This window comes from Vitis vinifera, chromosome 14 (genome assembly GCF_030704535.1).
Source record: "Vitis vinifera cultivar Pinot Noir 40024 chromosome 14, ASM3070453v1".
NCBI classification, from domain to species: Eukaryota; Viridiplantae; Streptophyta; class Magnoliopsida; order Vitales; family Vitaceae; genus Vitis; species Vitis vinifera.
This window is the reverse complement of record NC_081818.1, coordinates 28,547,160-28,562,142: the sequence shown is the minus strand read 5'-3', so window position 1 is coordinate 28,562,142 and position 14,983 is coordinate 28,547,160. Positions and strand designations below refer to the sequence as shown.

Below are 14,983 nucleotides of genomic sequence, written 5' to 3'. Positions count from 1 at the left end.
GTTTTCTTGAAAATAAAATTTTATTGTTTAAGATAAAAAATAATTTTCTAACTTTAAAAAATGACTTTTTGAGAACATGTTGATTTTTTAAAACAAAATTTATATATATTTTTATAAAGAATTTCGAACAACAATTAAAAATAAAAAATACAAAGAATATTTTGTATTATATAAAAGTATATAATAGTTTCATAAAAAAAATTTCTATATTTAAATTCTCAAAAAAAAAAAATTATTCCTCAAAACAATTAAAAATATTTTTAAAAATTATTTACAAAAACTATTTTTTAAAATTACTTTCAAACTCTAATTCTTTTATATATTTATTTATTTATTTATTATTGTAATTTCTCTCGTGTCCTAGGAGAAATTTAAAAAATAAAAATGAGATGAGAAATTGAAGTTTTTTTTATTGAAGAAGATATAAGATTTTATGGTTTGAATTAAATGTATTGGTTACTTTAATGCTGATTATGATTAATTTTCCTTAATTTATACTAATTAAGATAATTATATGTTAATTAAAAATAATTGTAATAAGGACAATTTAGGCATGTGAAAAAAAAATTGATGATATCAGCTGATTGCATCATCAACCCAATAAACAAGTTGAGAATGGAAGAAAATTAAATACGAAGAGAAAGATTATTTATGAACTTCAGTATTTAAATTATTTAAATTTAAATAATCTTTTATTTTTCTTTAAAGTGTATGGGGACACATTCTTTATGCTAAGGAGAAAAGTGGGGAATAATTGATTAAATTTAAACTATCTTTTACTTGTTTTTTTCTTTTGATTTTCTCCTGTTTTTCCACTTTTCTGGAAGCTTTCCAACAACCAAACAAGTTGAAATTTCAAATTCAAATATGAGCTTCGAGAAGACTAAGGTTATGTTTCCAAAAATTTGAAAAAATATATAAGAAAAAAATAAAAATAATAATTTTTTATTTATAAATTACATAAATTTATTTTATTTATTTTAATTTTTTAATATATAAAATTTTAACTAATATTAATTATATTTAAAATTTTTTATAGAATAATCAAATATGAGCAAATAATTATTTTTACCTTTTTTTTATAGTATTTTTGAAAATTAAATATAACCTAAAATATAGAACACAAGGATATCGATTTTTTTTTAAAAATAATTTAAGATATGATAATTAAAAAATTTATCTCCAAACGTACGTCATTTTTTGAAGAATGAAACTAGAATTGTCTTTAGCCATGACTCAAAAGTCAAAACATAATTATATTGAACTGCAATCTAATACATTTATGCAGTTATCGATGGCCTTCAGAATGAAATTTCCACCCATTCCAGTATTCCACGGTCGATTAATATCGTCAAAGGTGGCTGCTGGTACAAGAAAATGGGAATTTTCCTTGGTGACGAAGCCACTAAATAGAGCTTGAAATGTCGTCGTTGGCGGTGGCCACAGAATAGAACTTGTGAGATGATGAATATCAGTGTCGGTTTTGCTCCTCTATATAATCGGCAAGCAACGTTCAATCCTTACAAACACATTTTACCACTAATACTCGAAAACTTTGGAGAAGAAGGTGGTGATGGGGGAGATGTTTGGTCAACTAGGCTCGGTAGCCGCTGGGGCAATCTTTCTCTGGGCCATGTTTCAGCAATACTTCCCTTACCAGCTCCGGCCCTATATTGAAAAGTACAGCCAAAAGTTGGTGAGCTTTGTGTACCCTTACATTCAAATCACTTTCCAGGAGTTCACTGAAAATAGCTTCAGACGCAAGCGCAGCGAAGCCTATGCTGCCATTGAGAACTACCTCAGTGCTAATTCATCTGCCCGGGCCAAGCGGCTCAAGGCAGATATCATCAAAGACAGCCAATCTGTAGTCCTCAGCATGGATGACCATGAAGAAGTCACGGATGAATTCCAGGGGGTCAAGCTTTGGTGGGTTTCCAATAAAAGTCCCCCTAAAATGCAGGCCATTTCTTTTTATCCTGCTGCTGATGAGAAGAGGTACTATAGGCTCACTTTCCATCAACAGTACCGAGATTTGATCGTGGGGTCTTATCTCAATCATGTGATAAAGGAGGGGAAGGCAATTGCAGTCAGAAATCGGCAGCGAAAGCTCTGCACTAACAATCCAAGTGACAATTGGCATGGATACAAAAAGTCCGTGTGGAGTCATGTGGCCTTTGAGCACCCAGCCACATTTGAGACTCTAGCAATGGAGTCAAAGAAGAAGGAGGAAATTGTTAATGATCTCACCATCTTCCGCACGAGGAAAGATTATTATTCAAAAATTGGGAAGGCTTGGAAGAGAGGGTATCTCCTTCATGGTCCTCCAGGAACTGGCAAGTCGAGCATGATTGCTGCCATGGCTAACCTTTTGAATTATGATATCTATGATCTTGAACTCACTTCCGTTAAGGACAACACGGAGCTGCGGAAGCTACTGATCGAGACAACGAGTAAGTCCATCATTGTGATAGAGGACATCGACTGTTCGCTTGACCTCACAGGCCAACGTAAGAAAAAGAAGGAAAAGGAAGAGGAGGACGAAGAGTCCAAGGATAATCCAATTCCTAAGAAGGGGAAAGAAGGTGAAAGCAAAGAAAGCAAGGTTACTCTATCCGGGCTTCTGAATTTTATTGATGGGCTGTGGTCAGCTTGTGGCGAAGAGAGACTCATAGTTTTCACCACCAATCACGTGGAAAAACTTGATCCTGCTCTCATAAGGAGAGGGAGGATGGACAGGCACATAGAATTATCCTACTGTTGCTTTGAAGCATTCAAGGTGCTTGCAAAGAATTACTTGGATCTGGACTCCCACCATTTGTTTGCAAGCATCCGCAGATTGTTGGAGGAAACCAATATGACTCCTGCTGATGTTGCGGAAAATTTGATGCCCAAGTCCATCAGTACTGATGATCCTGGGACAGCTTGTTTGGAGAATTTGATTCAGGCCCTTGAGACCGCCAAGGAAGAAGCGAGGGTGAAGGCAGAGAAGGAAGAGGAAGAGGAGAGGCTAAAGGCCGAGAAAGAAGGGAAGGAGAAGGAGGCAACTGCTGGAGAAGTGAAAGAGAAGGAAATGTCAGGTGAAGAGGTGAAAGAGAATGGAGTGTCGGCAGCGAGAGAAAATGGGGTGATCCCCAAAGAACCACCATCTACTTAATTAATTTAGGATAAGCTTTTAGGTTCAGTGTGTTTGTCATGTAGAATGAAGCTCTGGGCTAAATGGACCAACTTCCATCTGACTCTGGTCTGATGCAGCTGGTTGTTTGGTTCAAGCTGTCAGTACTCCTTGTCTCTTGTTTCTCTTCTTATTTCTCAGTCAGTGACCGGAATAAAAGAATTTCAACTTTGTTTTATTTTTAATATTATTTCATACTCTTCACAGTAATTTCTTTCTTTTAAAACATGAGGATCAATTGTTTTTTCCGTTTTTGTAGTTCAACTAAAAACTAAAAATGCTGTGCTCATACAATGTCCCAACAACCAATGTTCTGGCCAAGCTGTCGATGAATGATGGAAGACCTAAGTTCGAACCTAATTTAGACTTTTTAATTTATAAATATATATGTAGAGTTCAAAATTTATTTTAATTTTATTTTTATATTAATTTTAAGTTCAATTTTAAGTCTATTCATCCTTTAATTTCTCGTTTTTATTATTTTATAAATTATTTTTTTATTTTTTTATTTTTTTTGTTATTATTATATTATATTATATGATATATATATATATATATTTATTATTATTTTTTTCTTTCCTCTCTCCTCCCTCTTCTCTCTTCTCTTCCTCCACCTACCCTCACCTAACCCATGCTCTCTCACGTCTAAAAGCCCCCCTCTCCACTCTTCATGATTTTCTTCCTTTTTTTTATTATTTTTTTCTTCCTCCGTTTCCCAATTGGCCGGCCCTCCCCCGATTGATTTTCCCTCCATTCGGCAGCCCGCCTCTCTCTCTGCTGATTTTTTACATTTTTTTCTTTTTTTCCTCTCCCCTATTCCCAAAAGAGAAACGAGTGCCCCCAATTTTTTTGGGTGGGGTCCCTGGCTTTTCGCCAGCCTCCCTTCCCCCCTCATTTTTTTTCTTTCCTCCGGCACCCCACCCTGACATCTTCCCATATTTTTTCCTTTTCTCTTCTCCCCCGAACTCCCACGCGGGCCCAGATTTTTTTTCTTCTTCTCCTTCTTCTTCCTCCTTCACAGCACTCCACCACATCTCCCTTCCAACAACACAACCCAATTAAAATAAATTCTACTAAACATAAATTTAATATTTCATAATCTAAGCTTAATTTAATATACACCACAATTGTCTCATATCTAAATTAAATAATTCAAATTGATCAAACCCATATAAAATATTTAAATAATCCAATAAATCTCATCTACATTATGAGCCCCAAAATTCACATAAATTAACAAGCTCACATAAAAAAAAAATACATGATCAAGAGAAATAATATTTTAAACCCAAACAAATAACAACTTAAACAATAAGCCCAAATCCAAATAAACAGTTTACAATTAATATAATCCAAATATCCTTAAATTAATCACCAAATACAATATGCCCACAAACCCAAATTAATAAATTTCAAATTAATTCACTAATAATAAATTATCCTACTGTTGCTTTGAAGCATTCAAGGTGTTTGCTAAGAATTACTTGGATCTTGACTCCCACCATTTGTTTGCAAGCATCCGCAGATTGTTGGAGGAAACCAATATGACTCCTGTTGATGTTGCGGAAAATTTGATGCCCAAGTCCATCTGATGATCCTGGGACAACTTGTTTGGAGAATTTGATTCAGGCCCTTGAGACCGCCAAGGAAGAAGCGAGGGTGAAGGCCGAGAAGGAAGCTAAAGAGAAGGAAGAGGAAGAAGAGAGGTTAAAGGGCGGGAAAGAAGGGAAGGAGAAGGAGGCAACTGCTGGAGAAGTGAAAAAGAAGGAAATGTTAGGTGAAAAAGAGAGTGAGAGTGGTGTGGCAGTGAAAGAAAATGGAGTAGTCTAACCACAATCGACATCATGGGCTGCGAATATGTTTCTCTGATTGCGTAGTATTGGCTTTAGATCATTCATGTACTTGTATGCATATGCGTGTTTGATGTTCATTAATCAAAGTTTAATAGAATGGTCTATAAAATTTTATTGAGAAAAGTTTCTATGGTATCAAAGCCTTTAGCTCTTTAAATAATTTTTTGGGACAATTGTGTTTTGGATCTAGTTGGGTTCAAAAATTAAGCTTTGGTCTATATAAGTTCACAATTTAAGTCCAAGACTTAGAGAAAGTGTGAAAATTGAGAAGAAGGATATAGATTTTTTATCTTTCCAAAAATTACCTTTATTGACTATAAAAAAAAATAGAGTAGAAAAACATTAATTTAAATTTTATTCATTTTATAAACCTCAATAAAATTTAATTTAATTTAGTGATTTGGAAAAAAATACACTATTTTTCAAAAAAATATAAATAAATTATTATTATTATTATTTAAAAATCAAACATATTAAAAAATATATATTTTTAAAATTATGTATGTAAAAAATAACTAAAAATATGTCAAATTTTTTTTTTTAAATGATATATTTTTAGAATATATTTTTTAAAATAATTAGTTTTCTAAAAATAATAAATTTTCAGAATAATTATTAAAAAAAATTAAGATAAAAAAGTTTGTTAAACATTATGGTAGAAAATATTCAAAATAGTTTTGAAGTGTATATTGGTCTTTTCACGTTTTATATCCTTCTCCTCAATTATGTAACTTTTATGGGTTATATCTTAATTTTTGGGCCCAGATGGATCCAAAACACAATTGTCCCTAATTTTTTCCATTCCTGTGTTATTGTGGTGGGTCTGGTTTGAAGGATCTTGCTTTGGCAAAGAAAAACCCAAGGATCAGAGATTTTTGTTTGGGTTTTTTTTGGTCCTCGAGAGTTTTCAAAGACCTCCTTTAATCTGTCCCAACCCTTTTAGGTTAAGTTAGACACACCGAATTACAATTCCATAAATTATTAATAAAGTGTATATTAATATTTCCGTAAACTTTTATAAATAGAGTATATTATAATTCATATAATTTAGTAAAGGGTGATATAGAAGTTTCCAAATTTTGTTCGTCCAAACCGTGTAAAACAACGGTTTTTTTCCATCATTTTTCCGCCTTTATTTCCAAAAAAAAAAATAAAAATTAAAAGACAAGAATGAGTTGCTGAAATCATGTCCCCGTAAAACGGACCGTTCCAACGGGCTGCGCAACCCGCCGGCTCGTCCAAGACAAATGGACAGCCCAGTATGGTCCATAATCCCTTGGGACGGGCTTTGCCGTGCTGGTGGGTCGGCCCACAACTCTTTTATCTTTTTTCATCTTTAATTTTTATCATTTTTCTTTTAAATTTGGTGGAAAAACCGTCAGTACCTTTCCTTTTCTTTCAAAAATCCTAGGCCTGTTTAGAAAGTTTTCGTGAAAATAAAGTTCTATTCTTTAGGACAATTTTTTTTTCTTACTTCGAAAATACCATTACTTTCCATTGAAAATGATCTTTTTAAAAACAAAATTTAGATGTTTTTTGATAAATTATTTGGAACAACTATTAAAATTATGAGGGATATTTCTTATTATATAAAAGTATATAATACATCATCTTTTTTTTTATATTCTTAAAAAAAACTTAAAATAATTAAAAATATTTTAAAAATTATTTTTTAAAATTGTTTTCAGACTCTAATTCTATTTATTTATTTACTATAATTTCTCAAGCTTTAAGAAATATTAAACTCAAAACTTATGTAAATACAAACAAAAAAGAAACCAAATTTCATGGATGGAATTATAGAAAGACCAAGAGGAGAATCATAGATAGACTAGGAGGCAAATAGAGGAAATGGACAAATTGTTTAATTAAGAAATATATTTATAATATAAAGTTGATAATTTGATAGTCAATTTTTTTAAAAAAATATTATAAAGTTTGGTTCTAAAGATTATTAGAATTCATCTTTTAATCAAATTTATAGGTATTTTACTTTGTAGTCTATTTATATATATATAAATAGAGAAGATGGTTAAGAAAGACCAAAATATCGAAATACAAAGGAGGTTGATGGGATTACAAAAATAATTTAAAAAGAAAAGAAAATCGCCAAATGAAAAATTTACACAATAAGGTGAGATACAAATATGGGGACAAAGTTGGAGAGATTTTAAAAACCCAAATACCTAATGTTACAAATATTATAAAATTCAAATCTTGGAAAATAATGAAATTTCATAATCCAAAATTAACAAAATTTTGGAGTCCAAAATTTATAAATTCTAGAGTACGAATTTTAGAGGGAGAAATTTTAATAATTTGAGATAATAAGAAAATAAGATAAACATTTGAAAAATAAAAGTGAGATTGAAAAATGAGATTTTTTGATCCAATAAGATAAAAGATCTTATGGTGTTAGTTATTAATTAATTAATTAATTTGATTTATGTTTGATTAAAATATATTTAAGAACTAATTTATTTTTATTTGAAATTAAATGTATGGATTACTTTAATGTTGATTATGATTAATTTAAACTAATTAAGATAATTTATATGTTAATTAAAATTAATTATAATAAGGGCAATTTAGGCATTTGAAAAAAATTGATGACATCAGCTGATTGCCATCAACCCAATGTACACGTTGAGAATAGAAGAAAATTAAATGGGAGAAATGCCAAAAAGAAAAATGTGGAACAATTGACTAAATTTAAATATTCTTTTACCTTTTTTAAAGGTGTATGTGGACGACAATTAATGTAGTTATCAACTGCCTTGCGAGTTGTGTTAAAGACTTTGAAGTTGGGACACGATTATGACCAGTAGAGAGGGATGTTTCTTATTATCTGGTCTTTACAATAAGATTTCCACACCTATTCCACGGTGGGAATCTTCCTTGTGGACGAAGGCACAAAATACAACTTGAAATGTCGTCGTTAGCTGGTAGCCACAGAGTAGGAGACACGGTAGAACTTGTGAGATGATGAATATCAGTGGTCGGTTTTGCTCCTCTATATAATGGGCAAGCAACGCTCAATCCTTACAAACACATTTTACTACTGATACTCGAAAACTTTGGAGAAGAAGATGGTGATGGGCGAGATGTTTGCTCAACTAGGCTCAGTAGCTGCTGGGGCAGTGTTTCTCTGGGCCATGTTTCAGCAATACTTCCCTCACCAGCTCCGGCCCTATATGGAAAAGTACAGCCACAACTTGGTGAGCTTTGTGTATCCTTACATTCAAATCACTGTCCAGGAGTTCACTGAAAATAGCTTCAGACGCAAGCGCAGCGAAGCCTATGCTGCCATTGAGAACTACCTCAGTGCCAATTCATCTACCCGGGCCAAGCGGCTCAAGGCAGATATCGTCAAAGACAGCCAATCTGTAGTCCTCAGCATGGATGACCATGAAGAAGTCACGGATGAATTCCATGGGGTCAAGCTTTGGTGGGCTTCCAATAAAAGTCTCCCTAAAATGCAGACCATTTCTTTTTATCCTACTGCTGATGAGAAGAGGTACTATAGGCTCACTTTCCATAAACAGTACCGAGATTTGATCGTGGGGTCTTATCTCAATCATGTGATAAAGGAGGGGAAGGCAATTGCAGTCAGAAATCGGCAGCGGAAGCTCTACACTAACAGTCCAAGTCAGAAATGGTATGGGCGCAAAAAGTCAGAGTGGAGTCATGTAGCCTTTGAGCACCCAGCCACTTTTGAGACTCTAGCAATGGAGTCAAAGAAGAAGGAGGAAATTGTTAATGATCTCACCATCTTCCGCACGAGGAAAGATTATTATTAAAAAATTGGGAAGGCTTGGAAGCGAGGGTATCTCCTTCATGGTCCTCCAGGAACTGGCAAGTCAAGCATGATTGCTGCCATGGCTAACCTTTTGAATTATGATATCTATGATCTTGAACTCACTTCAGTTAAGGACAACACGGAGCTGCGGAAGCTACTGATCGAGACAACGAGTAAGTCCATCATTGTGATAGAGGACATCGACTGTTCGCTTGACCTCACAGGCCAACGTAAGAAAAAGAAGGAAAAGGAAGAGGAGGACGAAGAGTCCAAGGATAATCCAATTCCTAAGAAGGGGAAAGAAGGTGAAAGCAAAGAAAGCAAGGTTACTCTATCCGGGCTTCTGAATTTTATTGATGGGCTGTGGTCAGCTTGTGGCGAAGAGAGACTCATAGTTTTCACCACCAATCACGTGGAAAAACTTGATCCTGCTCTCATAAGGAGAGGGAGGATGGACAAGCACATAGAATTATCCTACTGTTGCTTTGAAGCATTCAAGGTGCTTGCTAAGAATTACTTGGATCTGGACTCCCACCATTTGTTTGCAAGCATCCGTAACTTGTTGGAGGAAACCAATATGACTCCTGCTGACGTTGCGGAAAATTTGATGCCCAAGTCCATCAGTACTGATGATCCTGGGACAGCTTGTTTGGAGAATTTGATTCAGGCCCTTGAGACCGCCAAGGAAGAAGCGAGGGTGAAGGCCGAGAAGGAAGCTAAAGAGAAGGAAGAGGAAGAAGAGAGGTTAAAGGGCGAGAAAGAAGCTAAGGAGAAGGAGGCAACTGCTGGAGAAGTGAAAGAGAAGGAAACGTCAGGTGAAGAGGTGAAAGAGAATGGAGTGTCGGCAGTGAAAGAAAATGGAGTAGTCTAACCACAATCGATATCATGGGCTGCGAATATGTTTCTCTGATTGCGTAGTATTGGCTTTAGATCATTCATGTACTTGTATGCATATGCGTGTTTGATGTTCATTAATCCTGAAGTTTAATAGAATGGTCTGTAAAATTCTATTGAGAAAAGTTTCTATGGTATCAAAGCCTTTAGCTCTTTGAATAATTTTTTCCATTCCTCTGTTATTGTGGTGGGCCTGGTGTGAAGAATACGTTTGCTGTGGGAAAGAAAAACTCAATGGTGTTACTTGTTGTAGAACAGTTTTAAAGATTACTAAATATTTTATCAACCCAAAACCAGAAATCTCATGTTAAATCATAAAGAAAACATGTTGATTATATTAGAGAATATAGACAAACCTGAATCCATTGTTGATCTTGAAGAAATATGGTTATTCTAAGGCAATAGGGGAGGAAACCACATTTCTGTTTTCTCTCTTGTGATGGAAGGCAGGAGAGGGAACGTTTTTTGCATTTTCAGAAAAGAAAACTAAAAGACACCAAATTTCAGTTTGCTTTTCCCTTTTATTAACTTCCTCTATGCCTTAGGGACAATACCCATTGGGCTGTTAGGCCACATGTGTCTTAGGCCCATCATGTAAGACACATGTGACTTGGGCTCTACACGCAAGGTGACTCAAACTTAATAAATATAAATTGAATATATATAGATAGCTTAATCATAAACAATTATTAATATATGTGAATCCATAATTATTTTAACAATCTCCCACTTGGACCACATATATTACCGAATAATGTTCATGATAATACTTTATTAAGCTCATCTTTGCTATCCTATCCAAATATCCTTAAACAATCCGGTCTACTAATTATGCTAACACGGGATCAAAGCGGCCTTCGTTAATCATAACTATAACTAAACCCATCAATGATCATAACATTAACAAAATTAGCAACATGGATTAAGTATGGATGTGTAGCATAGAAATTACATAAAATGTGATCTTTAATATATCTATTTCCAATTGGTCCTACTTTATGACTAAAAATAGTCAAATTCCATTTTCAACACTTAATGTTAAACTGCTTCTGAAAGTCATCATTTCAATTTATAGTATTCAAACACAATAGTCTTTAAAACTAAAGTTTGTACAGATAACACAAACATAACAATACATCAAGAAAACAAACACAAAACCCAAATACAAACTCCCACTATACTAGCATATCATTAATATGTACAATACCCATATGTGTGACATGCTCATGAAATACTTTGGGTGGCAAACCCTTAGTGAGCAGATCAACAATCATGGAGTTTGTACTTATGTGTTCGATTGATACTTGAAGACTCTGAACTCTTTCTTTCACAACCAAGAACTTGATGTCAATGTGTTTGGACTTTGACGAACTTCGGTTGTTCCTAAAATACAATTCTACGGCCTTATTATCACAATTGATTCTCAATGGTTTCTCAATCCCATCAATAATACGCAACTCAGTGATAAAATTCCGTAGCCATATCTCATGGTTTGATGCCTCATAGCAGGCTATGAATTGTGCCTCCATAGTGGAAGAAGCAATAAGTGTTTGTTTAACACTTTTCCATGAAACTGCTTCTCCAGCCAACATGAAGATGTAGCCTGAAGTAGATCTCCTACTGTCAAGACATCCCGCAAAATCAGAGTCCAAATATCCCACAATCTCTAAATGACTAGATCTTTGATATGTGAGCATATAATCTTTAGTTCTCTGTAAATACCGCATAACCCATTTTGCCTTTTTCGAGTGATCCATACTTGGGTTACTCGAATATCTGCCCAACATTTCAATAATGTACGCAATATCTGGACGCGTACAAACTTATGCATACATGAGACTTCCTACTGCCGAGGCATAAGGAAACCTTTCCATATCATTCCTCTCAAGTTTATTTCTCGGACATTGGTGCAAACTAAATTTATCGCCTTTTGCCACAGGTGTGTCTCCTGATGCACAATTGCCCATGTCAAACCTACTTAGCACCTTATCGATGTAGGACTTTTGTGATAGCCCAAGTATACCTCTTGAACGATCCTTATAGATCTGTATACTCAACACAAAAGATGCATTACCAAGATCCTTCATGTCAAATTTACTGGATAGAAATTGCTTGGTTTCATGCAAAAGTTCCACATCACTACTTGCAAGTAGAATATCATCTACATATAACATCAAGATAATGAATTTGCTCCTACTGAACTTGAGATATATGCATTGATCAACGGTGTTCTCCTTAAAACCAAATGAAGGAATCACTTGATCAAACTTTCGGTACCATTGTCGAGATGCATGTTTTAAACTATATATGAACCTTTTTAATTTGCATATAAGTTGCTTTGAATCATTAGAGTCAAAGTTCTCCGGTTGCACCATGTATATTGTCTCATCAATGTTATCATTAAGAAACGCAGTTTTAACATCCATTTGATGCAACTCTAAATCATAATGAGCCATAAGTGCCATAATGATTCTAAAGGAGTCATTTGACAAAACCGGTGAAAAGGTCTCTGTTAGCCCAAGGGTTCTCCTAATCAGGTTTTGATGATAACAAACCGTGGTTAAGTGACTAATTGCTTTAAATTGTTAAGAATCTCAGGTATAATCTCAAGGACCAAACGAATACGGGATAAAGACCATTTGGAAGACTTGTGATCATAGGAAATGAATGTAAGATGATAGCATGAGTGCACTTAGGATGTTCATACATTTTCATGCATCTTAGAAAACTCGGTTTATTCTTTAAAACTTGATTTTCTTTAAAACCCGAGTTTTATCAAATATACCTTAGGCAAATTAACTCAAAATTGACATATTAACTCTACTAAAGACCTTGCCTAAGTATTGGAAAAGAAAGAAATCAAAAAGGATAGGTTTTCAGGGCCAAAAGGCTCATCCGGTCGAGGCTATGGCCAACCGGCTCAACCGGTTGGGGAACCGGTCGACCGGTTTTCCTTGTCCGGCCGAGGTCCGGTCGAGGGAGACACAAAAACTTTCTCTCTCTCCCAGTAGCTTCCTCTTCCCGGTCGAGCCTCACCCTTTGTCCGGTCGAGGTCCGGTCGAAGTCCGGTCGAGGTCCGGTCGAGGCAACGGTAACCTGCTATGCATTAAATGCTCCAACGGCTAGTGATCTGGTCGACCCTTTGCTCGTCCGGTCGAGGCTACTTTCTGCTGTTTTTGTCTCCCGAGCTTAGAAACCTATAAATTGAGAGCTCCTATTCATTTATGACCAAGAGAACAATTGCATTAAAAGCTTACCTACCTGTTCTTGATCAAAAAAAAGCTCACATCTTCTTTCTTAGTGCATTAAACCATCAATTGCATATTCTTAGTGCACTCTTGCAATTCATCCTAGCTTTCTCTTGTACTTGAGCCTTCCTTAAGCTAGGTTGAGAGTTTCATCCTTGTGTAAACTGAGTGTGAAAGCCTTCAAGTGGTTCAAATCTTGAAGAGATTGTGTAAGAGCCCATTGGAGCCGGAATCCAAGTGTAAGACGATTGAAAGCTTGATTGTAGCTTCAAGCTAGTGGAACCCTCACTCGGTTAGGAGATTGAGGAGAGTGGACGTAGGCAAGGGAGTGCCGAACCACTATAAATCTGAGTTTGAATTCTCTACCTTTATCTCTTTCCTTTATTTATTTTGTGCATATATTGTTGTGTGGAAAAAGATTTTGAAAAACCCAATTCACCCCCCCTTTTGGGTATTTTCCTTAATTATTCATAGCCTTTGTTTTATCAATTGGTATCAGAGCTAGACCTCTTGCTTAAGACTTAATCGTCTAAGAGGAAAATGGCTATTCCATCAAGCTCATCTCAAACTGAAAATTTTTCAAAACATAGAGCTCCATTCTTTACGGGAACCGACTATCCCTATTGGAAAGCTAGAATGACTTGGTTCTTACAATCAACTGATTTAGATGTATGGGATGTCATTGAAGATGGCCCAACTTTTCCCACTAAATTAGTTGATGGAGTTTTGGTTCCAAAACCCAAGAAAGAATGGAATGAGCTTGATAGAAGAAATTTTCAATTAAATGCTAAAGCCGTCTTTACTTTGCAATGTGCTATGGATAGGAATGAATACAATAGAATATGCCAATGTAAATCTGCTAAGGAAATTTGGAGATTGCTTGAAATAACTCATGAAGGAACAAATCAAGTGAAAGAGTCAAAAATTAATATACTTGTCCATAACTATGAATTGTTTTCCATGAAAGAAACTGAAACTATTGTTGAGATGATCACTAGGTTCACTGAAATTGTCAATGGCCTTGAAGCATTAGGAAGGGTCATAAATGAATCCGAAAAGGTGATGAAGATATTGAGGTCTCTACCCTCAAAGTGGCATACAAAGGTCACAGCTATTCAAGAAGCTAAAGACTTGACCAAGCTACCTATGGAAGAACTCTTAGGGTCATTGATGACCTATGAAATTAGTTTGACAAAGCAACTACAAGAGAGTGAAGACAAGAAGAAGAAAAGCATAGCTCTCAAGGCTACAACCAAGGAAGAAGAAGATGTTGAAGAAGAAAAACCAAGTGAAGAAGATGATGATTTAGCTCTCATCACAAGAAAGCTAAACAAGTACATGAGAGGTGAAAGGTTTAGAGGGAAAAAGTTTACCTCTAAAAGAAATTCAAGAAGGGAATCCTCATCACATGGTGACAAAGATAAATGGGAAGAGAAAGGAGATTTGATATGCTTCAAATGCAAAAAGCCGGGACACATTAAATATGATTGTCCTCTCTACAAAATTGAAGCCAAAAGAAGAATGAAGAAGGCAATGATGGCCACTTGGAGTGAGAGTGAAGAATCTTCCGAGGAAGAAAAGGAAAAAGAAGTGGCAAACATGTGCTTCATGGCAATAGATGATCTTGATGAGGTAAACTCTAACTCTAGTGATGAAGATATGCATGTTATTTTTGAAGAACTATATGAGGATTTTGAAAAACTTAGTTTGAAAAATAATTCTCTTAAAAAGAGAATTCAAGAACTTGAAAAAGAACTTGAGGAAGTGAAAGAAAAGTTTTCAATTGATGAAATCTCAAAAACTCATCTTGAAAAAGAGAATGAGATTTTAAGAAATGAAAATGAAATTTTGAAAAAGAAAAATGAATGGTTGACCTCCTCTCTTTCAATTTTCTCTTGTGGACAAAAGTCCTTTGAAATGATCTTAGCAAGCCAAAAATGTGTTTTTGACAAACAAGGACTAGGATTCAAATCTTCAAAGAACCAAAAGTATTTTAAAAACTATTTTGTAAAAGAAT

At 34.8% G+C, this 14,983-nt stretch overlaps 1 protein-coding gene and 1 pseudogene across 1 annotated transcript; both read left to right on the top strand.

Annotated features, from left to right (window-relative positions):
• The first annotated feature begins 1,480 nt into the window (after positions 1-1,480).
• On the top strand, positions 1,481-3,357 carry LOC100257701 (AAA-ATPase ASD, mitochondrial-like). Its single transcript, XM_002281186.5, has one exon. It carries the CDS (start codon positions 1,574-1,576, stop codon positions 3,152-3,154), a length of 1,581 nt encoding a protein of 526 aa, XP_002281222.3. The 5' UTR covers positions 1,481-1,573; the 3' UTR covers positions 3,155-3,357.
• A 4,708-nt stretch (positions 3,358-8,065) lies between these two features.
• On the top strand, positions 8,066-9,843 carry LOC100267976 (AAA-ATPase ASD, mitochondrial-like; annotated as a pseudogene).
• Positions 9,844-14,983: the final 5,140 nt, after the last annotated feature.